Source organism: Kryptolebias marmoratus, linkage group LG21 (assembly GCF_001649575.2).
Source record: "Kryptolebias marmoratus isolate JLee-2015 linkage group LG21, ASM164957v2, whole genome shotgun sequence".
NCBI lineage: Eukaryota > Metazoa > Chordata > Actinopteri > Cyprinodontiformes > Rivulidae > Kryptolebias > Kryptolebias marmoratus.
The window spans coordinates 9,424,303-9,449,774 of NC_051450.1; the positions used below are offsets into that span (position 1 = coordinate 9,424,303).

The following is a 25,472-nucleotide window of genomic DNA, read 5'->3' on the forward strand; positions in this document are numbered from 1 at the left end:
GTAATATCACTGCTCAACAATAGACATTTTTTGAAAACACTGTTGTTTTCACTGTTTGTTTTTGTTTGTTTGTTTGTTTGTTTTTTCACTGTTCCTTTCCTGGCTCCATTTGAGAAGTTAACATGAAAAGTAAACTCCTCTGATTTTCAAACACATAAAAACAAAGAAGTAACAAACAAAAAAAAACCAAGATAATGAAAAAAAAAAAAAAAAAAAAGATTTGTGTGTTTAGATGACTTGTCATTGAATCTCATGTAAGTCAGATTAAAGATTTTTTTCTGGGAAAAAAAAACAAACAAAAAACCCCCCCTTAAAACAAGCATATTTGACTGAAACCAAAAGCAGGGTTAATTAGCAGTTGATGCGGCCTTGTCATTGCCACACAGAGCTATATCAATACCCTATGAGCAGCTGCAGTGGTTATGCTAGCACAGCAAACAGTGGAGAGACATCCTCACTTGAGCGTACCTTTGGGAAGGCAAAGGAAATCAGAGAACTAATCAGTGGCAGCCAGAACTGTGGAGGTGAATACAAGCACAACGTTCCGGTGACGCTGATGGGAGCTGACGCTGAGAATTGGGGGAAGATCAGGAGACACCTCTTACTTAAAGAAGCTGTTTCTCTGGGCTGGAAAACTTTGATTTAATGTAATGGAGTCCTTATCAAGAGAATAAGAAAAAACAAAACAGCAACAACATGAATTTGTAAACTGTTTGCCAGGATGGATTGTGAAAATGAGATGAGAAGATGTTGCCTGTGTGCTGGGTTTAGGAAGTATAAGGGAACTTTGTTTCAAAAAAGGCATTTCTACATCTCCTCAAGCAGCTTGGTACAATGCTTGCTCTTGTTCTCTGATGTTTGCTGAGTTGTTTGGACTGCGTAACAACAGCGTAATTAACATCCCAGGGGTGTAAATAGCAAGTAAATTATTACTAATTCTATGCAGAGAGAGAGAGAGGGGTACAAAATTGCCTCCTTTTTTAGTGGCTTGTTAGCAAGGAGCACCACACACAGACTCACACGTGCATCCTGCACACTCACAAGTTTAAGTAAACACCTCTCCTCCCCCCAGCCGTACATGCAAATGCCAACACATGCACACAGGAACAAATACAAACACTCACCTACTTCTTAATCTCTCAGCACCATAAACCCAATGAGGGGGTGAGTTATGAAGTGTTAGGACTTGGCTCTGTATCAGAGGGAGGCTACCTCGCTCCTCGTTTTGGATGTTAATTAGTTTGGCCCGTTTGCATTTTTATTTATCCGGCGCAGAGAGTTAGCCGCTGATAATCTATTCACACTGATATCAGGACAAGGAAACTTGAAGCTCAGTTGGGGTCTGGCCACTGAAATTGCTTCCTTTCTTAAATTATTCATCAAGCGCCGCGATGACTGGCGTCTCCGGTGCATATATAACTGAGCATTTATCTGCTTTGGTATATGTTGGGGACAAGATACTGACATCTGAAGATGCATCATCCCTTCTGTCCCACACCATCAAATACCTAGATGATATATCATCCCCCTCCCTCTGCTCCCTTCAGTTGAACTGAAATGTTATTTCACTCTCAATAGCATGTGCTGTACAGGGAGACGGATTGATATGCATCCAACATGTGGCACGTAATGAGAAGAGATGACAGAGTGGCCTGGACTGCGCGTGCACCTGCCACGTACCGCAGGCCAAGTCGGCGGGACGAAAGATGAAGATGAGCGGGGCAAAATGAAGTCCGACCCCTCCCTCCTTCTCCACGTTGCCCCCTCACTGTTTGGCTGATTTACAAGTTATGGCCCTTTTCTCCTTCATTCCTCTGTCATTGAAAGAAGATTAGATGGAGCCGATTACTTTAGACATCAAGCACCATACAGTCGATCCGTCAGCCACTAACCTCCCCTTGTTTCTCTAGTCTTCACTGAACTGATTCTCACTGGGATGTTAGGCCGGTCACCCCTCCCCCACTTTTCCTTCTCATCTCCCCCTCTTTTTCCCCCCCTGTCTTTATCAGTAACTTGTGAATGGCAGCCAATCAGGGGCAGAGTCGCCTCAGCCTCAGTGACATCCACCGGCAGAATTGATGCACTGCTTGAGAAAGAGAGAGGAGGGGACCGGGGTAAGGAGGAGGAGGAGGAGGAGGTGGAGACAGAGGAAGGAGAGAGACACTGAAAGAGAGTGAGGGGAGATGATAGAAAGAAAGTGTAGAGAAGGAAGGAAAGGAGAGAGGAGCCAGAGAGCGGGGAGGAGTAACGGAGCGAGGGAGGGAAGAGAGAGGCATAGAGAGAAGGGGAGGGGAGCAAGCAAGGGACCCTCTCTCCTCCACACACACAGTCCCATACACATTCAGCTGTGCTGCTGTCAGTCCTGGAATGTAAGCACTGGCGTCAGGAGTCAGACTCTTCACCGCTAAGCACTGCAAAGGAACACAGCACAGCACACTCAGAGACACAGATGGATGCTAAAGCTGTGAAAACCAAAGGTAAGGGCTTTTTTTCTTTGCTTTCCTGATGAATGCTTTACGGCTGAATCTGTATTTTCTCTGCCTCCAGACTCCAGGGGATGATCTGCTCTTTGCACTGTGACAAAGCCTGACTAAACGCAGCAGTGAGCACATATCTCATGAAAAAGAAGTGTGCAACTTCAAAGGGGCTGAAAACAGCATCATCGAGTGAACTAGAAAATAATTAGATTTCTGCTTCAGTACTCAGGTTGGAGCGTGTGTGTACGGGGCGTGCTTGATAATGACATAAACTCCACATTGTAAGTGGATTAAAGCATCTGTCTTTTTAGAAACTAAACTTAATGATCATTAATAATATGTTTAATAAACCAACCGTGCATGTTATTATATTTTTTCTTAGCATCTGTTCATTCTCCTTAAATCAGCTCTCACGACACCTGTCATCAACTGCATGTGCAACTTTAGGGTGGGTGTTTTTGCTTGGGATCATACTGTGTGTTTTAACTCAGACTGGTAATAACTTTGTCACTCATTCTGCTAAATTTAACTTGTCCCAAAATAAGCCTTCACAGATTTGTGTACATCTGTACAGCAGGTGGATGCACCTGTTTGAAGACCCGTGTGAGGCACATATGACTTTCTTTCTAAAAGTGTGTGCATCTGCGTATGTGGGAGCATTTTCAAGGGTCCTAACCAAGCGGTGTGTGTATGCATGTGTGTGTGTGTGCAGTCAGGGAGAATTGTACTTGTGATGTGCTGTGAGCAGATTTGATGGAGAGGCGCTGTAACACTGTTTGGCTGCTCTACTTGAACACCACGATAAACACCTTGAAGCGTTTCTGGAGATATGAATGGTACATGTGCTCCAAAGCACAAACTTAATCCAGCCTTAACAGTCTTTTTTATGATTGCATTCCAGCTTCCTGGTCTTCTGTGTTCTCTCTTACTCACACAAAGCTCTACAGGCTCCCAAGTGATAGGTAGTGTGGTTTAGTGGCACGCTCCTCGTCGCCCATGTAATGCCATTATTGTTTAGTGCAAATTAGCCATTAACATGCTCCTTGAATCATTGTCAAATGTGGAGTGACCTTTCAGCATAAAAATGAAAAGAGGTGGAAATCGGCTCTCCTACGCAGGCAGAGAGGCTCTCATAGGCATCCACACAGCACGTTTTAAAGGATTAGACATGAATATTTATTTGGAAAAGTGAGGAAATGGTAAAGCAGAAGAACAAAATCAGAGTAGAAGTAAAGTTTGTTTGGATTGGATTTTTTAGATTTTCCTTTTGTAGTATCTTGTACCCGATGGTACTGCTCCGAAACCTGGTCAGACTCCTTCATGACTTTGTTAGAATGCATCCAAACATAAAGTCTGTCTTTCGTGTTTTCTAAATGGCAGAAAGGTTAGATTTCACGCAACGCTTCCATTATCAACACTGTCTTTTCAAGAAGACTTTGGCACTCAACCCCCAGTTGTTTTTCAACAAGGAAGTGTGCATTGTATGACAAAATTGCTTTGAGGATTTAAAAAAAAAAAAAGAAGAAAAGAAAAGGGCGAGAAAATCTTGCTGAGGTCTGCCAAGGACTGCAGCCTCTGTCTTTGGGAAGGTTTAGGGCTCCACCAAGTGGAGGTTTGCGTGGCTGCTTGCTTACTGGTGCATCAACACCCCCCTTCATGCTAGATTTATACTCTGCCCGTGCAGGTCTGTCAGGCAATCACAGGAGCCACTCCAGGTGCCAATCAAATAACACAAGGTTCTAGAAAACATTCAATATGTATGGCTGGTTTTAGCTTTAGTTGTTTCATAAATAATGCATGTGCCGGTCATAAAATACGGTGCTGGACAAACTAAATGCCCCAAAACACTGAAACTAACGACATCACCTTGATGACCTTGTCACCTCCTTGTACAGTCTTTCACAAAGTCTGTATTTCTTTGCTTCATTTTCTTTAAAAAAAGAGCATTGTTGAATAGTTTGAGCACACTGGGTGATTTCAAATGGCGTTGGAAAGCCAGCAGTTTCAAACTGTATGTGGGAGGTAGGAGGTTTTGGATAGTTGCTTAATTAAGCGCTCCAACATTTATGTAACACTGCATCTGTTCATAAATATATCTATATGTATGAGTAATGATAGTCTTTTTATATTAAGTAGGAAATGCACTTCTTTTTAAAGGCAAAAGATAGTCCTTTCATGATTTAATGCATTTGTTGCATTTATTTCTATGTAATGGGTCTCACTGAAAGCTTTTTTTTTTCTTTTAACCTCTTTAAATTGCTAACTCTTATTAAAACACTGCGCTGGCGGCAAATGGCACATGGTTTTAGAATCAGGAGCTTCTTTTTGGTGTAACATAAAGAACACAATGTGGCTCTTTTATAGCTTAAATAGTTTTCAATGGATTATATATATATATATATATATATATATATATATATATATATATATATATATATATATATATATATACACTTTTTTTTTTTTTTCCATGCTTGTAAGACCTTTAAAAAAGCCTAACCAGCCAAACCTCTGGAGCATTTTGCAGCTATATTTGTTGTCCTCCCAAAGTTAGAGAATCTACAAAAGTGCTTAGTTGCAGAGACTTTTTTTTTTTAAAGGGAAGCTTGCATGTTCAATTTCGAAATGCGCATGCATGAAAATTCATGCAGGCCAATGTGCAAAGGCTGCGCTTTTCTAGGAAGCACATCCTGACGACCAGCTTGTTTATATCTGATCAAAGATATTCTTATTCAGCAAAACAAGAATGTATAATTTGCAGATTAAAGAAATGGAGCAGAGTGGAGTTGTTGCCAGCCAGAATGTGTATTTGCCAAGATTAGGAATTTAAAAAATAAAATAAACAAACACCCGTAGACAACCCTTAAAAGCATATTTAACAATTTAGTCTCTCAACATCCCTGTGTTTTAATGCCAAGCCATATAAGCTGCCTAAAAGTTAATTTAGTCATAAACAATTTCTTTTAAGACACCCCACTTTTTAATAGGCTGAATAAGTTGAGATAATTCAGCTTGAGCCTATAGGATCTGGCATGGATTCAGTGTGCTCCCTTCATCCTTTAATAGAGTGTTTGGAAGAATTCTGCAAAGAAACACTGTCCTAATGCTTAATAGGCACACCACATCAAAAATTAATATCCAGAATGCTATTAAATCTCAAGGACAGGCTGGAATGATAATTAGAAAATGCAATCACAAGCATCAGACTAGATTAATTGCAAGGCGGCACTTCCTGATTTCAGCACGTGTCACACTTATGTCACATTTTGTGCAAGGAAATAATCAAAAATATAAAGAAAAATGGTGCTCCAATCAGCAAATCACATCATACATTTAAACTCTTGTAATTTTTCAGCGCTAAAAGAAAAAATAACTTTTTTTGTTTTGTGTTGTTCTATTAAATGTGCTTAACACCTGTATGAACTTGTCACAGAATATTTAATAAATATCTGTCTTGATTGGGATGTTGATACAAAAGTCACTCTTAGTCTTAGTCAAAAACTGATGTAATTACTTAAAAATAAAAGAAGTCTTTTGAGCAGAGTCATTCAAGTTAAACTGAATAAATAATAAATAACAGAACAAAAGATATAATAGATTGTTTTACACTGATTTGATTTAAAAGACTACATTACAATTTTTGGTGCATATTTTGCCTGCCACCTTTCCTGTAAGAGTTTTAGACTATGATCAGCCTAGGTTAAGAAATTATGGCATTGTAGTTATCAAATTGGTCAAACTTTGAAAGACACTTAATGCTCAATCTCATGCAATATAAAATGTCACCTCAGGAGATGTGACTGAGCTATTACCACAACACATTTTAGTTCAATATGTGTAAAACTGAGTGAGTTATAGCTATTTTTAGTTGGCTAATATCAGTTAGTTGTGGCAGCCATCTTGGATTAGATTAATTCTGAACATTAACGATTGTAGATGTACATTCAATGACTACTGCCAGGAAGTTTCATTAAGATCCAGCGACTTGTTCATAACATGTTTTGGTAACAGAGACAGACTATTGACTCCCAATAGTTAATGTTTTAAGCAAAGAACTTGCACAATGAAAAGCACTTGGAGTATGTGTTATGAATAATTCTCACCTATATCTGTAAAACTGACTGAATTATATCAATTTTGTGTTTTCTAAAGTCAGTTGGTTGTAGTGACCATCTTGAATTGGGTTGGCTCCAAATCCTAACAAGTTGTAGATATCCAACCAATTATTGTTTTCTGTGAAATTTCATTGAAATTCGTCTTGCTGTTCATGAGATATTTTGGTGACAGTTTGACACACGAATACACACATTACCATAGACACGGAGCAAAACCATTACTGTCTGCATTTGACTTTTGGAAGTGGGCAATATTAAAACCATGATACTAATTTGTTCATAGACAGTCACAGATCTAACTCCGCTGACAGTTCTCATTTGAAAACTCTGACCAAACACTGATAAATTGACTTGCATGCGCCTCTTTACAACCGCATTCCCCGAGGAACACCATGAATGCTTGTTGAGATAATTCTACAACTCCAGCCTTTATGCAGGTACCTTACTAAATGGGTTCTTTTAGAAAGAGAGAAAAGATTTATTAGGATTAAGTTCCAAAAGACCATTAATTATGCATGCAGCGCCAAATTACCTATCAGGGCCAGCACTGCTAGGGACACAACCTCGGTGAGGTATTGGAAGGAGACTGCCAATAACAGAAATTGGCTTATCGCAGGCACAAAGCTTAACGCATACCTGAGGATAATTTTGGCGGTTCTGGCAATGCTTGTGTGGATTTCGCTCCTTTAGAGAACATCACAACATCTTGGAGGGGGGGTGAAAATCAATGAATGTACCCATCAGTTATGGGTACAAAAATGAAGTGGAGCTAAAAATTGTGAGGAGGTGTGAAATAGAGGAAGGGGAGGGAGAAGAGACGATGAAGAGATGGATAAAAAAAGAGAGACTTCCCCTTTAGCAACACAATCCATTTTCACATGTTAGCAGAGGAGCTGCACACTGTGACTGAATGAGTGTGAAGCAGGACATAAAAATAAAATCCGAGTTTGGGAAGAAGGCATTGGGGCGGTGTCTTTTCCCCCACGCGTCAAGAGCATTCGGCGCCAACAGCCGCCTGCTTCGAAAAGCTTTTCAAACATGCTCAGTGGCTTTGAAGCACATCCGCAGCCTAATGTAAGTAATAATTAGTGAAGTGCTGCCCGCGCCTATTATTCACACATAATAAACTCAAATTATTGGCCTCTGAAAAGTGGACATTTGCAAATGATTATAGGTGAGTTGTGGAAAAATAGGCTGAAATAAATTGTGATTTTCATAAGATGTCAGTGTCTGTAATGAAAGTAAAAGTTCAACAAAGAACAAAAGTCTGTAAGTTATATAACCTGAGTAATGCACTGATTAATGTAATAATAGACAAATGATTGTTATTTAGAAAAAAATGCTGTCAAAATAGTAACATCATACTTTTAATAGACAAGGAACATAAGCAACTACAATAGAATTTAACAAATTAGTAATGCACCTAATGCTTTGTAGTCATTATCACCTGCTGCCAAAGGCAAAAGAGTGATTATGTTTTTGCCCGTGTGTGGATGTGTTGTCCAAACTGTTAGCAAAATATCCAGTGAGACACCAGGGATTTTATTGAAACTTTCAGAAAGTAGTTATTGAATGTTTCTCTACAGCTGCACTACTTAGCTTTTCGAGTCAACCCAGTTAATTAAGGCTGCCACACTCAACTTAATGTTGGAATCACAAAAATGGCTATACCTCAGTCAGTTTTACAGATACTGAGCTAAAATTTGGTATGGTAGTAGCTAAAAAACATACTCCAAATGTTAACTAATGGTACGAGATTTGTTTCTAAAATTTTGCCTTTAATTCTTGGAGTCAACTCTTTCTGTTTGTGTGTGAAATGTGTCATGAACCACGAGGAAATAAATAAAATGATCCAGAAATCAATCCTTGTGTGTACATCTACAACTTATTAGCTTTTGGCCACCACAGTCAAGTGATGTCGTAGAAAGAGGTAGTCATCCTGAATATATTCGTTGAACACTGAAGGCCTTTGCATACACCATGAGAAGTCACGAAGACAGCTATCATTCATGTTAGTGCATGACAAAAATTGCATCATTTTTGTTCACGTAGCAGCTTCGTCCGCCCCTTTGTGACACAAGGCTATGGCCAAACTTTTTCTTACAAGGGTTTGCTCCAAATATTGTGTGATTGGTCAAAAGTTGTTGTGGGTGTGTTTATGCAGAAAAGCTCGTGAGCTTTAATGGAGTCATTTTGCTTCTACTACTTCGCTGAGAAGCAGCTGGCCAAGGCTGTTAGAAAATACAGCCATCTTTACGACTGTTCCAGCAAAACTTATAAACCTTAAAAAGACTGCACGGAGACACAGGCGGCTTTTTGTGACTGTGACTGTCTTAGTCGGTTTAAACACGTCTGGTTGCAGTAAGGGAAGCAAAATTCTGCACAAAAACAAAAGAGTTTAGAAGCAAGTGGGAAGAAATCTGTTTTAACACTGTAGAAGAAGGCAGGAGCTTCCTGGGAGTTCTGAGTCAAGTTCCTTGTGGACAATGAAAAATGTGTGTGTAAACAGTGACCCTGAACAGACTTTTTGATGCCTTATGGAGTATGCTGGAGCCTTACCTCAAGGAACATAACAAAAGGATTAAGAAAAAAAAAAAAGAAAAAAAAATCGGCATTAGTATTGATGCAAAAAATAAATAAAATAATACAATGTTTATATTGGATAATATAATAAAAATCAAGATGAAAAACATTAAACAAGCTAAAAGAAGAAGAACAAAAAATAAAACTAGACAACAGATTAAATCTAATGTAAAAAAAGTTTTTTTTTTCTAAACAAACACTTCGTAAAGTTGCTTCTCAGTCAATAGGAATTCTAAAATGTTGGGTGTAATTGACATATTATGGATAATCATACTGTAGTTGTTATGAGGCTTCTTCAGTGAACTTCCAGTATATGACTGCAATATTCCCAAAGGTATATATTTACAGATGTGAGTTTGTAAAGCATCTTGGCCATTTGGAGCATTATATGTAAGGAGAGGGACCCTAAAATCCATTCTAAAAGTAACAGAAAGCCAAAGCAAAGCAGAAAAAAATAATATGCTTTTTCCGCATGGATTTTATAGCAGCCTTCTGCAAAGTTTTGAATAATCTGAAGTCACCCTATACTTATTTTCAAAAAGATCAGTATAAACTACTTTAATCAGCTTTAAACAAAGGCAAAATACAGTTGAGCTCAAATCAGGGTCTACAATAACACCCAAACTTGTGACATCAGACTTAACCCAGGGAGTTACGGTAGCTCAACTAGGTCATTGATGAGCAGTATTTTTCAGGTCAACAACTAAGAATTCTGTTTTATCTTTGTTTTGTCTTATTTATTTGGACATTGAATTAGGATTGGATGGTTATTTCAATTAAATTCAGTTTATATGGTGCCAGTTCATAACATAAGTTGCCTCAGGACACTATACAGCAAAAATAATTCATATTCGAATCCAGTTGCAGTCAATTCAGTCCAATTATAATACAGTCACATATAATCCATTCATTCATTTATTTTCTTTACCCACGTGTCCTGGGTGTAGCTGATGTCTATTTTCAGCAGTCACGGTAAGAGAGGTGAGATACACTCTGGACAGGTTACAAGTTCATCACAGCTCACCAGTGCAACAATCACATACAGTATATAATGAAATGCCTATTGTCTATCTCGAGAAGCCAGCAGACTGTGTCAAACCGTGCAGTTGATGCCGTTCCCTATCCTGAACCAGCACACTGGCAACAGTAGAAAGGAATGATTCCATTTTAACATGAAGAAACCTTCAGCAGAACTAGGCTCAAGAGGGGTGACCACCTGGCTCAACCAGGTAGGGGTTGGGAGTGCAGGAATGGAATGCAGACAAACATAGAAGATTTGGTCCAGGTGTATTTTATTTATTTATTTCATGGGAAGAAAAATGCAAGACATCCAGATAAAGAATTACAATAGTCCAGCCTAGAAGTGATAAATGCATGGACCAGTTTTTTCTGCATCATTTTGGGACAAGATGTTTCTAATTTTAGTAGGATTGTGCAGGTGGAAGAAAGTGGCCCTGGTAATAGTTTTAATGTTGGGGTTAAAGGACATGACCTGGTCAAAAGTTACACCAAGGGTTTTACCTTAGGACTGGGGGCCAAGTTATTGTCATAAATTATGTTAAATGATTTATGTTTCATATTGAAACATTTAACACTGATTTTTTTTCTTCTCATTTTTACAAAGATGCCATCATAAAATTAAGGACTTTAAAACTCACCAACATATACATACAGAATGCATTACTCTTAGGTGTTTGCAAATGTTATTCATATTTTACCCCAATAAAACACAAACTGATAAAACTGTTACAATTGTAGCATTATGTTATTTTAATCTGTAGTTCTTACCATGCTAGATTTATTGGAGACTAATGAAAAGCCACATTTCTCCTGTTAACTGCAGTTTTCTCTCTTCACAGAAATCTAAAGGACATAAGTAAAGGAATACAATGTGTGTTCTGATGAGGCTACCTTCCAGTGTTTATCCTCTCAGAAGCTTATTTCCATAACTCCGAAGTCATTGCGGACATTTCCCAGCTGATTGGATACCATGATAAGCAATCAGGCTCTGCTACTCCTGATGCTCTCCAACCTGTGGCCCAGTACAGCCCTTCCTTTCATGTCTGGGAATATTGGGAATCTGTTTGGAATGCCAGAGAGTGATGGGAAGGTTCTTCAGCGTTCCAAACGGGGCTGGATGTGGAATCAATTCTTTCTGCTTGAGGAATACACAGGAAATGACCATCAATACGTCGGCAAGGTAAGGTGTCCAAATGCATTGTCTGTAGACTAATTATAGAAGGTTCAGCTTGTTGAAGTAGTGTTTGATGTAATTGGGTGGAAATGGATGGGCTGCCAGAAATCTGGCTGTTACGGGCAGAGTTAACTAGAGCAATCAGATCCACATGAGTGCATACAAATGCTCTCTCTTCTGCCTTCCACAGCACTCTTTATGCACCGTTTAAAATTGTAGTTATAGATCTAAAACCAAAGTGCTATTGATGACTTTCTGGGTTTGTAACATTATTAAAAAACATCAAAAATCATGGCTTTTTTTACATGCAAATTTTAACGTAATTCCAGCTGGAATCATAATTACAGCTTATGTAATAGCAAGAATCCAGAACTTACGAGTCACAGAAATCTTTTTATTTTTTTTTAATTTTTTCTTTTTCACTTTTTGCCAGTTGCCAAGAAGAATTAGTTATCTGTGCATAAAAAGTTTCTGTGCCTGAGAAGTTTTATGTTCAATGTACATTTTAAAACACCCCGAACTTAAATAAATAAATAATAATTGAAGCTGTTGCATACCTTAAAGGAATGCATATTGCCCACCACCTTTTTTAAGAAAGTTTTAAATTAAGATCAACTTATTTTCAAACCTTGAAAACAGCATTATGCACAATTTTGTGTGATATTGCAAGGAGTCACACTCAGAGTATGTGCTTTAAATGACTCTCAACTACTACTGCATTCATTTTTTAGCTCAATATCTTTAAAATACACTTAGTTATAGTTATTTTTGTGTTGGCTAATAACACTTAGCTGTGACAGTCATGTTGAATTGGATTGACTCCAAATCTTAATCATTTGTAGATGCACACTAAATGATTACTTTCTGAGAGGCTCATTAAAAGCTGTCATTTCGCTTTTTGACATCGGCCAATAACAATATGATAAGGTAAAACCTACTGCTCAAGTAACTGAAAGTAGTTTTCTATGATCATCCAAATAACTTGCCGATTTTCCCCCAACATAAATAATTTGTAGAAAGCATGTAATTCAGAGTTTTTGGAAGTTTTTTTACAGGCTTGGACACAAAAAAACAGTCTAGTAAAGATGTATTCATTAACATTTGGTCAAGTCCAGAACAGGGTTGTGTTTTGGAGACCAAATTAAAAACCTTCAGCTCCTGTAGGGCACCCTTCTACTAGAGAGTTGCGGGACAATGTTACTCTTTCACAGTCACCAAGATCAGAGTGGTTGCTGTCAGCTCACCGGTGCAACATGAAGACAGGTGTGATGTGAAACGGTGCTGTTATCAACTCGGAGGGAAATGAGGTGACTGTCACTACCCAATTTTCTCAAAGGAGGCTTGCTTTCATCACATACCTCATTCTCTGGAGAAAACAAGTGTCTTGTGAAAGGTTGAGTAAAGACAGCAGGGATATGACAACTTCTTCAGCAGAAACCATCATCCTGGTGTGGGTGAAGAGAAGGGAACAACAAACAGTAAACAGAAAAGAGAGACAAAGGAACTGATGAAACATATCAATCATAAAAAAAGAGAGAGAGAGAAATGAAGTTCTACTTAGGAAATGTGATGATACAGCAAAGCGGCTGCTAACTATAAATGAGGCTATCCGATGATACATCAGTGGATGGAAGCTTTTTGGCAACCAACTTTTGTGGGATGACGGCAATAAGATTCATCAGCTCCTCACTCATCCTTTGTCCAAAGTCATTAAACTGTCAGAAAATCACGAAGCTTTATTAATTTACTAGTGGTTGTGGGAGTGAGGCGTAGGGGAACGAGCAGTGGTGAAACACATTAGTAATTCTATTGGTTTTATTTGAGAGTTTTAGCAATAGATACAGTCTCTGGTCCTGACTGACAGACAGAACAAGTAAACTGCAAATGCATTATGCTATACAGTCACACTGATATCTGGCCCTTCAACAGAAATTTGGTGTAGTAGGTATAATTGGTTGTATTTTCCAGATATGTCACATATCAGAAAACAACTACAACATGTTATAATCCGTCTGGCACATGGACATATTGCCATCTTCCCTTCAAATTTGAATGCTTGTACAGTGATGATTAACTTGAAAGGAAGATTTGCAAGATCACAATCACAGGCAGTTCATTTTGCCAGGCTCCAAGCTAAATATCTGTGGCCAAAGTGCAAAAATGTTCAGAATTCCTGGTAGCTACAGCCAATGGTGTTTACTCCATTGATTGACTGAAATGTGCTTGTGATAGTAACAGTCAGATTATTTGCCTAGTTGCTATTCAGGCCCCTTCCTTTTCTAAAGCGTGTCTAAGAAGGTCTTTCAAGATATTTTGCATCATGTGGGAAAAAAACAAAAAAACAAAACAAAACAAAACACTGTGTTATTGGGCTTCAATTGAGCCTTTCATGAAACCCAAGAACACTATATAGAGGACAAGAATAAAACCAAACACAGATAAGAGTCAGGTCCAGACACTAGAAAAGAAGAAGAGCTCTGTTAAGCTGCAAGTTATGTTGAATATATTTTACTGTATGTAACATTAACAAATCATGCATAGAAGGTTTTTAAGCATAATCATGGGAGAGGTGCGACAAATGTTCACATGAGCATTCTAGGAGGTCAAGGCTGCAACACTGAAGCTGCTTTCATCTCTTAAAGTCTGCTTTCTGGTGTGATGAATGGAAAGCAGGACAGTGTCAGAAGACTTGAGGTTCCAAGATGGCATGTAACTAAGTTGACAGATAAGTACTGATGAACAAGTAAATTGAGTAATATGTAGGTATGAAAAGATATTTAGCACAGCCTAACTGGAAGTAAAATGGAGTAAAAGTGAAGTAAGATGCATGGCAGCAAGGGTTTGGACATACTGGAGACATTTTAGGGTTTTACTAGGTACTCCAAACACAAAACATTGGGTACTCCATACCTCATTACAATAGTCCAGATATAAGGTTATATGAGAGTTTCTGCCCAAAGTCAGGGAGTAATAGTCTACACGTTTTTTTTTTTGAGATGACAAAAACCTAGATTTAATATTGTATTTAATTTAAGACCTACAGGAGTAGAGTAGAGTCCAGGATGACTCCACTCTTGTGAACCTAAAAGAAGAATAGATGGTAGACCATTTTATGTCCAGAAGGAAATCACCAACTTTTCAAAGTAGTGCCTTTGAGGCCACAACCAAGAGCTCAGTTTTGCTGTTATTTAGTTTAAGTCAGTGTGTAGACATCTATACTTTGATGTCCTACAAACAGTAGACTATAGAATGTTAGTAGAACTTAGGGACCATTTACAAGAAGCTCTTTTGCGTGAAGCTGTAACATTTATGTTGCAGTTTGGCCATTCGTTTACGTGACAACAGCTGTCGGATTAACTGACACTGAAACTTTTTGAATGCAGGTCTCAAAGTGGAACTTTTCCGACACTCCCATTTTCATTTCAAAGGAAGCCGCAACATGTGAAATCGCATATGTGCACCACAGACGGCTGCAGTCAATAGCTGTTCTGTGGATGCACAAGTAAATCACCAACAATAATAATGGTGATTAGCAGAGAGCTCACCCTTTTCAACATGTAGCAGAAACCCAACCTCACTGTAAGTCAGAGCAAACGTCCTTGTATTCACCATTTTGGATGTAACTGTTTACATGCTCAAGAGACTGGTGTCTGCATGCATGTGGGTGTAAGCACTTACTTAGTGGCCTGGTATGGAAACTACAGTGGGTTCAATGAGCACAGCAACACCATGTAAACATGTAACTTTTTTATTCCAATCTGATAATATTTAACGTTTCCAGGAGATCAACCTCTTGTAAACATGGCCTTAGTGGATGCTTCAGTGCTGGTGTAGATCTGTATGTCATCAGCATATGAAAGGAACTTGAGGCCCTGCTGAGAAAATATTTGACAAAAGACAAGAACTTAGATAATGAAAAGGAGTTCACAAACAAACTCGAAAATACTCCTTGACTGACTGGGACTGTAGGGGAGCAATAGTTACCAATAGTTACATTTTTTTTTCTTGTTTTTATTAAAACATTTCAGATGTATTGATAAAAAGTACACCTGAAACAAATTAGTGTTCTATTAAATATTTTGATTTTAAGATACATAATTGGGGTGTATTCAGATTATCCATTTCCTTGGGGTTTTTAAACAGCACATCCAAGTGTTCCCAATAGGCCCAGAACTGTACAATGATTATATAATTGACATACATTAGGACATAAATCACACACTACATGCATTGTCTAATTATATAATGACTGACAAGAAAGAAAGAAAGACAGAAAGAACTCTTATGCCTACCACTAAGCTATCAAAGCCTTGATGGTCTTCCACATAAAGATCATTTAATAGCCCTTTTGCAGTGCACTGTGGGAAACCTTGTTTATTTCACATTCAATCAAACCTCTCCAATCAGCCCATGCACACTTGCTAACTGTCACTTGAGGTTGATTTCTTGATTATGGCAATGAAACAAGATGTAAAGAACTGTCACTCTTTTATAGCCTTTTGCTTAACTGAAAAGAACACGGAGCTCTGCTGCTCTACAATAACTGCAGCTCGTAACGCTTATCGCAGTGCTCAAAGGACAGGCTCTTTTAAGGTTTAAAATACTGACGACTGCTCAGCGATAGCTTGCATAATGACAGAGACAATTAGGAATTAATTCATTACAATTTTTTGAACACTTAACCTATGTTCAGGAAGGATTGTCAATGAGTTTAAAAAAAAAGAAAAAGCTCTAATTTGTTCCACTGAAGTCTTGTGCATTAAGGTACAATAAAAAGTGAGTGCAAAAGCCCAAGTCTCATTTTAACTTTCTTTAACGGGGCTGTTAGTGAGTGTGAGCACTCTTCGTCTGCAGCTGCAGTGCCCTACTTCTTAAGCAGGGCTGTGAAGTGTGAACACTTGCAATGCTGAGCAATACAACCGCAAACTTTGAATTCAGGGGCATTGGAGTGGTGTGTTTGAAGTGAGCTAAATCCTATTAAATTCTTGGTACACTGCATTGTGCTGTGCCTTGTAAACAAAATCTGCTGCCCTAAATTAAAATATTCAAGGTAGCTCACTTTGTTGTGGTAATATTTGGACAATAAGCATCCTTGGGAATTTTAAAAGGCCTCGTTCAAGACCTTTCCGCATTAATTTTTGTGTAAGTAATGAAAAAATATAACACACTTTCTAAGCTGTAAGCTGTAACTTTAACTTGCATATTTGACATTATAGCATGGTTCTGCGGTGGTAAAGAATCGTAGCCTAGGTCTTAAAAGATGCAGGGAGAGAGGAGAAAGAGTAATTATTCTGTATCCATTCTGCGCTCTATTTTGCTATCTCCTCTCTGCAGCACCGAGCAATGCTTACCAGAGACCTGACAAGAATTGCCAATGATTTTGCTGCTTTACTGACAATTCCTCAGTGTTTGTGCAAAGCGATTTAACTCATCAAGGCTCTCTTCTGTGCTTCTGTTGTAAGGCCTTGAAAAGACTGTGTTTGTGCTGCAAGGCCTTGAACGACGAGCCACTAAGTCTCTGCAAATATAGTGTGGAAGTGCTAACATTTGATTTTGTAAGGGGCTGTGTGTGAAAACATTCTGTGCCACACTTCCGAAAAAGTACCAAGGATTTTTTTTCTCAAGCTTACAAAATGATCAAGATTTATATCTTAGCTATGAACATTAACACACTTTGAAATTTATTAAATCTCTTTGAGAATAATGTCAAACAATCTATCGTATTGGTTTATTGCATAGACTGCTATAAAATGAAGCAGTTTATATGGTACACTCCAACAAAAAAGAAAAAAATCAAACCTCCATGTTGCTGGCACACTGCAAGGAAGATGAATAGCAGCCCTATTATTACTAGATGCCGCAGAATGGCAAAGGCGGACAATAATGATTTTGCCCAGATCTTTGGGTGTGTGTGTTCATGTGTCTTTCTTATACAGGTGTATTTCATGAACCACTGAACAAATTTTAATGAAACTCTTTTGCAGTGGATGTACCTCTACAACTGATTAACTTTTGGAGTCAACCTGATTCAAGATGGCTGCCACAGCCAACTGACCCTAATAAACACAGGGATAGCTATATCTCTGTCAGTGTTGTAGATATTGACCTAAAATTTGGAGTGGCAGGAGCTAAGAGAGATCATTCACTCATACCTCTGAGCACTTACAGACTGTGCAAAATCTTTGGTTACCATTTTGCCATTACCTATTCTGGGTCAACTCTGTCTGTCTGTAATTACAACTTGTGAACCACTGGACACATTGAAACTTTCAACAAATACTCGCTGAATGAACTTCTACAACTGGTTAACTTCTAGGACCAATTCATGTCAAAATGGGTGCCACAGTCAACTGATCTCAAAAACCTAAAAATATGTATGTAATTCATACAATTTCACAGATATTGTGCTAAAATTTGCTGTAATTATATCCGACAGTCATTCACAATATATACTCTAAGTGCTACTAGACCTTTGTTCAGAACTGTCGCATTACTTGTTGGATCAAAGCCTGTTTGTTAGCAAAATATCTTATTAATAACTGGATGGATTTTAATGAAATTTCCAGAAAGTAATCAATGAATGTGCATCTAGAACTAATTAACTTCTGGAGCCAGTCAAATTCAAGAAAGCCACAGCAAATCAACATAAGCCAACACAAAAATAACTATTTCAATAAATTTTACAGATATTAAGCTAAAATTAGATGTGGTAGTAGCTGAAAGTCATTACCAACACAGCGATATTTCACAATATTGCATGAGATTGTGCATGATGTTGTTTTCAAGGTTTAACCACATGGCTACATCTCTGTCACAAATCCTGGCAAGTGATATGCATTTCTTGAAGGAAAGTTAGGCCTAAATATAATTTTGTCTCACAATAGCATAGCTTGCTTGGGCACGGTTGTTTCCTTTTTTCTCAGTCAGAAATCTATATGGCTAGAAGAAAAAAAAAATCTTTTGATAAAGTATTAGAAAGTATGAGAAGATCAAATAATTGCATGGCACAATTTAAAATTAAAACAAATATATGAATTACAAGGTTATGCAAACACTGTAAAACTTATTTTACCTTGCAAGCTGTTTTTTCTCCATAGGTCTAGTATTGTTTTGTTTGATGGCAGTTTGTTTGTTTCTCTTTCTTTTTCTTTTTTTTTCTTTGTGCATACATGATTAACAAATAAGATAGGGAAATATGGTAATGATAAACATAGTGGAGAGTTTAATCAAAGGCTTTAAGAAAAAATGAACAACTCCTGCGGTTTGCAATTGCACTGGTCTAATTATCAGCGTGTTTTTAAAGTCTGAACAGTCACAGTTCTGAATAGCATTGATGAAATATATTCTTGTCTCGCTTGGAGTTCCACGCTGCATAGTAGACTGACCTCTAAGACCAGGTATATACTAAAATAATTAAAGAGCTAGTATTTCTCAAATAAATGCATATCACACACCATCTTTCATGCCAGAGTTTCAAACTAACATCATCTAAAGTTTAGAAGGGAATAGCTGTTTTGGTCAAACCTTGTCAATGACATTACATATGTACAATCTTATGCTATATCCTGTGAGATGGGTTAGTTCTTGAAGTATGTGTTGAGAATGACACTCGGCTACTGTCAAACCAAATTGTAGCTACATGTATTTAAAACTGACTGAGATAGAACTATTTTTGTTTGACAACTGTTGATTAGTTGTGGTGACTATCTTCACACAGGCTGACTCCAACATTTAAATTTCACAAGGTATTTTGCTAATAGATAAACAGGGCTGACACAAATACTTGAAATCAAAGTTTTGCGCAAAGATGTTCTGCAATGTGTTGTCCTTGAAGTATGTAGCTAAATAACTGTGAAATTGGCTGAGTTAGAGACATTTTTGTTTTTGATAAGATCACTTAGCTGTGGCAGCTATTTTGTTGTAGATGTACATACAATGATTACATTTAAATAGTTTCATTAACGTTCATGCAGTGGTTCATGAGATATAACACAGCAAGTTAACATACACACACACATGCAACAACATTATTGCCCTTTTGCACACAGATGAAGGTTGACTGTGGTATAATGACTTTTTATAGGAAAGAAATTACATCCATGATTTGTTTGTTTATTTATTTTTTCATTTATTTGTATAGGGACAAATGGTTTAACATTAGCAAACATATTGCAAACCCAAACCAAGGCACTTACAGCCTAAGCTAATTTGCAATGTCTGTATCCCTCTTTGCATTCAAACGAGCATCGTATCTAGGATTAGACGCACATTTGGGAGCAAAAATTCATGTAAATACTCTCCAACTTGCCAAAATTATCTCATCATTTAAAGTCAATAGCAGCAGAAGCCTTCACATTCACAACATGGCTTAAAGCTTTGGTTCACTGGCCCAATCCTCAAGAGAGAATTCAAATTCACAAACAATGAATAGTAAACATTCAAACTCACTGATATCCCTCTTTAATAGACTTCAGATAATGGGCTTCAGCTGCGTGAAAATGTCTTCAAATGCGATGCCAAACCCTGTGCGTATAGCTCATTTGAACTTGACAGTGTCTTGTTTCCATGAGCGTCCCCGTTCTTTAATTCTTCCTGAGAACAGTCACCGTTCTGGCAATTCATTTCTGATTTCCATCCAAAGTTGTGCTGTTGGCATCGCTCTTCCAAATGCAGGAAAAATAATTACTTCCCTCACAGCAAGCGGGCATTAATATTAATGAGATACCGAGGTGCACAGTGCGTCCCTAACTTCTCGTCATTTAAAATGTGAACCCATGAGATGGTGCTCTAAATATATCTGCTGACAGATCCAGAACAGTAATGAGCTTGAATCAAACGTCTGTCACAGCATGCCACCATTACTCCTCTGCAACACTACGAGGCTCTTCAAGGTGATGGATAGGTCAGAGGTGACTAATTTTAGCAGTTGTTGCTGTAGGTCAGATTTTCATCATTTTTCAAAGACGCAATCTGGAAGAATAATCTTAGACTAATTTGACCTTGAGTAATGGGCTATGTCGCACTTGACACTGTGGGTGTCCAGGCACTGAGACTCAGTGACTGAGACAGATCCCTCAGTGGACTTACATCATTATTTCAGCATTCCTAAAGGGCTCATATATAGACTGTAGTGGAAATGTAAAGAAATATTTGAATCAAATTGGGCAGCAAATCAAAACTAAAATAGTTTTCAAAAACTTAAGAGGAAAAGAAAGTAACAAAGAAAAGAAAAGGCACACTAGCCGTATATATAATATAGATAATATAATAATGGAATTGAACATCATTGACTAACCCTGTTTTTGTGGATGTGTTTATTTAACAAACTTCTCTCATCTTTCAGCTGCACTCTAATATGGACAAAGGTGACGGCACTGTGAAGTACATCCTGACTGGAGACGGGGCAGGCACCCTGTTTCTGATTGATGAGAAGTCTGGAGACATTCACGCCACAAAGAGGCTGGACCGAGAGGAGAAAGCCATGTACACGCTCCATGCCAAGGTTTTGGACAGGAACACCAACGCAGAACTGGAGCCTGACACTGAATTTAACATCAAAATTCATGACATCAATGACAATGAGCCAAAATTTGCAAGGGAAATCTACTTTGCCAGTGTCCCTGAGATGTCTGAAGTTGGTAAGTTGTGGCTACTTTCCCTGTTTGCCTACTTTACATTAACATAAAAACTTAAAGGTAGAGTTTAGTAACGTTTTTATTTATTTATTTATTTTGGGTCAAATATTTAACAATATATATTACCCTGTAGGTTGTAAATTCATTTTTTAGGAGGAAATGAAAAAAATCAGAAGAAAGAGGAAAAGCCCACCTGACCTAGAGTCAGGCTACTGGCTAGCCAGACTGGTTCTTTTCTATAGCGTTTTTTTTTTTGTTTGTTTTTTGTTTTTTTAGGAAAATACAATGACAACAATTATGTTGTTGATGTTGGTGAGTGTGTGACCACCATAGTCTCAAACTGGTTGCTGTGGTGTCCCTGAAAATGCACACTTTTCATTGGTTTCTGCAAGGAATAACACAGATATTTTGTTATAGTACTATATAAAGAAGAGTCCCTCCTATTACCTTTTTTTTTCACTCCCATTTATTGTTTGACCTGTGGAAGCAGCTCAATGGTTGGCTCAAATTTGTTGCATTTGCAGAACTTGTCAGAGGTCATGGATACAAAAAGGGTATGTTGTATTAAAGATTATTATCTAATCTTTGAACCAGCTAAGTTTCAGGGTAATAGGATGTGTCAAACTAAAGTTACGAGGGCCAACAGCTAATGTGCACTCCACCCAGGCTGCTCTGGTGGACCCAGTCCAGTTGATGCACAGCGTCTTTTTGATACTTGGATGAATCACTTCATTTTACTCATGCTGTTATAATACCACATTGCATAGTTTCAACAGTATCTACAGATGTGAAATAATGCTAGATTTTTGATTATTTTGCTGTAAATCTACCAAAGATAAATGGTTTTGTTTGTCCAGCACACATCTTTTATCCATAATTGCAGTATTTTTATCTCCACATTTGATTTTTAGATAATATTGAACCTCAACACTTTTAGCATCCATATTACTACGCAAATGTTGGTCTCCTAATGGTGCTGAATGTATCAGTCCACCTGATCAGCACACCTATGCAAAAATATAGAGCTTTAGTTGTAGCTAATATAGTGTACCATACTAGTATGACATTCATGAGCAAGAGTTGTTCTATTTGCCTAAAACAACACTGTAAAACAGGGTCCAGTCTCGGTAGTCATTAGCTAAAGTATTTTCCCTCTTTCTTCATTATTTATTTTTCTATAAGACTGTTTTCACGGCAAATAAAATGAAGATTGACCAAACCATCTCTTTAAGCTCCCCATATGTGTATACAACAAAACATGTTTTACAAGAAAGCCAAAAATGCACCCAAAATAAATAAATAAATTAGATGTAGAAATAATAAACCAGCCAAATTGTCTTAATTTGATGCTTGTATTCACAGCTTCAAAGGTTTTTCTTTTCTGTTTTATGATTGCTATTTGTTTGGTCAGGCTCATTGGGCATTCACAATAAGTAATGCCATTTGCCATTTTTTAATAGGGAGCAGAAATATTGAAAGTTTAGATTGTCACAGTCTTTCCAATTAAGTATTTGCTCCATTGCACTTCATTCCATTCAAGTAAATCTGTTGGCATGAGTATAAACAAAGTTTGTGAAAATAATGCATGCAAGTTGAAATCAATTCTCAATTATGAAACAGCAAATTAATACACAGGAGCAATCAAGGGTAAATCAAAACCCCATTGCCTATATGACAAATAGCAATACTCTATTTGGGATTCATAAAACGGTGTCTTTAGACTTCCCAGCTGCAAGGGCTCAGGAAAGAGGTGTGTCAGGGTCACAGCTACTCATCTGTGGACTAATAAACTGTCTCACATGTTCAAACTGAACACATGGCTTTATCAAGCCACCCAGGCATGAAAAAATCAGCAGCCCCCGCCACCCCAACCCCCGCTTATGCTATCAGTGCTGGGACTAAGTGAGACAGATGTTCAAGGGGTCATTAGTATGCACAGAGACAGTCAGACCCAAACAGGACACGGCAGAGGTCTCTTGAATGCCAAGGACAGTATTTGCAATGTGGGTTATTGAAACGCTTGGGTGGATAAAGCAGGATATGATATGGACGTGATTTTAATGACAGGATGTCTGAGAGGAACCAAGCTCTTTCTAGGCTTGTATGTTTATTATTAAGACTTTTATTTTAGCACAAGAACGAAAGGATCGTCAAGCAACTTGAAAGCTCCTCTGTTTACTTGTGTTGGTGTGCCTGTGAAACGTGATGCTGTTTTATGCATGCATCAAACATTAAAAAAAAACCTGCCTGTTCACAGGTTATAATAAGAAATGCAGTGTTTTTGTCAAATGTAACAATGACTGAGAGCCTGAAATAGTTAGCCAACTTCTTTCTTTAAGCAGTTGACCTCCTTCAATCACACATAGAATAATCTTTAATTATTAACATTTTTTTAATTGAAACTCAGAAGTTATCATTTGAGGTACATCTACAACTAAATAACTTTTGGTTTCCACCTGATTCAATGTGGCTGCAGCAGTAAACAGGTAGAAAACACAAAATGGTTACATTTCAGCCAACTTTAGAGATACTGAGCTAAAATTGGTGTAAATTTGGTGTGGTAGTAGCTAAGACTGATGCCACACATAGTCTAAGCACTACTCACTGTTCAAGATCTTTGCCTAAAATGCTGGCATTAGCTATTGTAGTCAACCAAGTTTGTTAGCAAAATTTCCTATGAACCACTGAATAGGTTTGAATAAAACTTTCATAAAGTTATCAGTGAGTGTACACTCACAATTGCATAATGTTTGAAATCAATTCAATTCAAGAGGGTTGAAAGCTAATTGATGTTAACAAACACAAAATTGGATATAACTCAGTAGATAAGACAGACATGAAGCTACAATTTGACATGGTAGTGGCTGATAGTAATCCCTAATACAATTTGAGCAGGTAATCTTGTAGTATTGTTTAACACTGTGCATAATGTTATTTTCAAGGTTTGACAAAAAATGGCTACAACTCCCTGATTTGTCAACATCAGGAGATTTTAGTTTTAAACACTGGTTTTAAAGGTATGCACTTCTTTTGTAACTTGTTAATTTCGAAAGATGCAGTTCCTGACTGGTTAACCAAACCAGTAGGATGTGCTCTCTGAAAACATACAGCAATAACAGGGGGGATAAAGGAAAGAAAATCCTTTGTATATTTAGATATTTTGAACATTGTAATCTGATCCGGTCACAGTATTGTTTAGCCCTGTTCAATTCAGATAAACCACAGAGGAGAGAAGAAAAGCTGAGGCATCAGCTCTAAACAAAAATGGCCTCTTGTGTTTTCACCTTGCTGACAGAAAACTAACAAACTTGCAAATTAAGTTTTCTGTCATAAAGCTATGAGAGTCTAGAGTGGAGAACAGGGGAGTTTGGTTTGGTATTATTACTTTATAAACTGTCAGTAGGCTAACGCCTACGGGCTTTATATTTTTTAAGACAATTGCTGCTTAAACTTAAGCAGAAACAACTTCACTTTACTCACATTCCATCTCTGCTGATCAGAACCAATTCTGTATGGTTTGTAGTGCTTGATCCTCTCAGCTGCACATCAACTTTCAAAAATATCATCTGACTTTAATCTCCATGCTGGGAAAAAAAAAAAAAAAATCAATGATCTTACCACTGTGGAAATACTGATATGCCTCTGGTTTTTCTGTTTGTTCACTGCATCTAAATGTGACTTTTCTGATGTGTAAAATTCTCATCTACCATTGGAAATGCACCATGCTCTGGAAAAAGACAGAGCCTTTTCTGCTGTTTCAGAGATTAAATACTTCTGATCACTGTCACAATGCTCTGGTATGATGCGTGCCATTGTGTGTGCTTATGTTAGTATCTCACTTGATTGCCACTGTTGGGGACAAGCGAGAGACACAAAACTGCAAGAAACTTATTGCTTGGATCTTCACTCTGTATTGCAGCGTTTTCCATTGGTCGTCTGTCTACATGAGTCACTGTAGAGTATTTAAAATGTCTTTGTTGCTGAACTTTGGCTATTTTCAGACATCTTTAAATAACTGACAAATATGAAGATTAATAGATTGATTTAACCATAAAATTATCCAACCACTGCAGTGTAGCTGTCACATCTTTCCAAATTTTATCCTATTTTATTTACAGTTCTGTATTTTTACAAAAGATACCAGTCCAGAACAAAAAGTTTTGTTCCTAGCTTAACTTTAATAACTTCACTAAAATGCCAGCAGAAGTTAAGCCACATTTTTTAAATTTTTTATTTCATTTTATTTATTTATTTTTATTTTAGCCTCATGCACCTTGCCATCATTACTTGTTATTGGGCTGACTAATTTGATTTACTTCCAAGGCCTTTGGTTTGACATGACTGCTTGGGGTTAGTCATTGGCTAAACATGAGTAACATCAGGGCACTGTTGGTAAAAGCTGTCAGTGTGAGAAATTGCGTAGCTGAAAAGTACTCTCATGCCTGCAGCCAACTAATGCAAATTGAAA

General features: G+C 37.7%; 1 protein-coding gene across 3 annotated transcripts in view; it reads left to right on the forward strand.

Moving 5' to 3' along the window:
* Positions 1 to 2,250: 2,250 nt before the first annotated feature.
* cdh10a (cadherin 10, type 2a (T2-cadherin)) overlaps positions 2,251 to 25,472 on the forward strand; it is a 34,485-nt gene continuing 11,263 nt past the window's right edge. The window contains exons 1-4 of one of the 3 annotated variants that reach the window (XM_017414119.3): positions 2,252 to 2,477; positions 2,548 to 2,758; positions 11,035 to 11,375; positions 20,713 to 21,007. In XM_017414119.3, the coding sequence (XP_017269608.1) occupies positions 11,166 to 11,375; positions 20,713 to 21,007 (505 nt within the window). In that variant the 5' untranslated portion in view covers positions 2,252 to 2,477; positions 2,548 to 2,758; positions 11,035 to 11,165. Of the gene's footprint in view, positions 2,478 to 2,547; positions 2,759 to 11,034; positions 11,376 to 20,712; positions 21,008 to 25,472 lie in introns of all 3 variants that reach the window. The other 2 variants (XM_017414120.3, XM_017414118.3) reach the window with 2 other exon arrangements.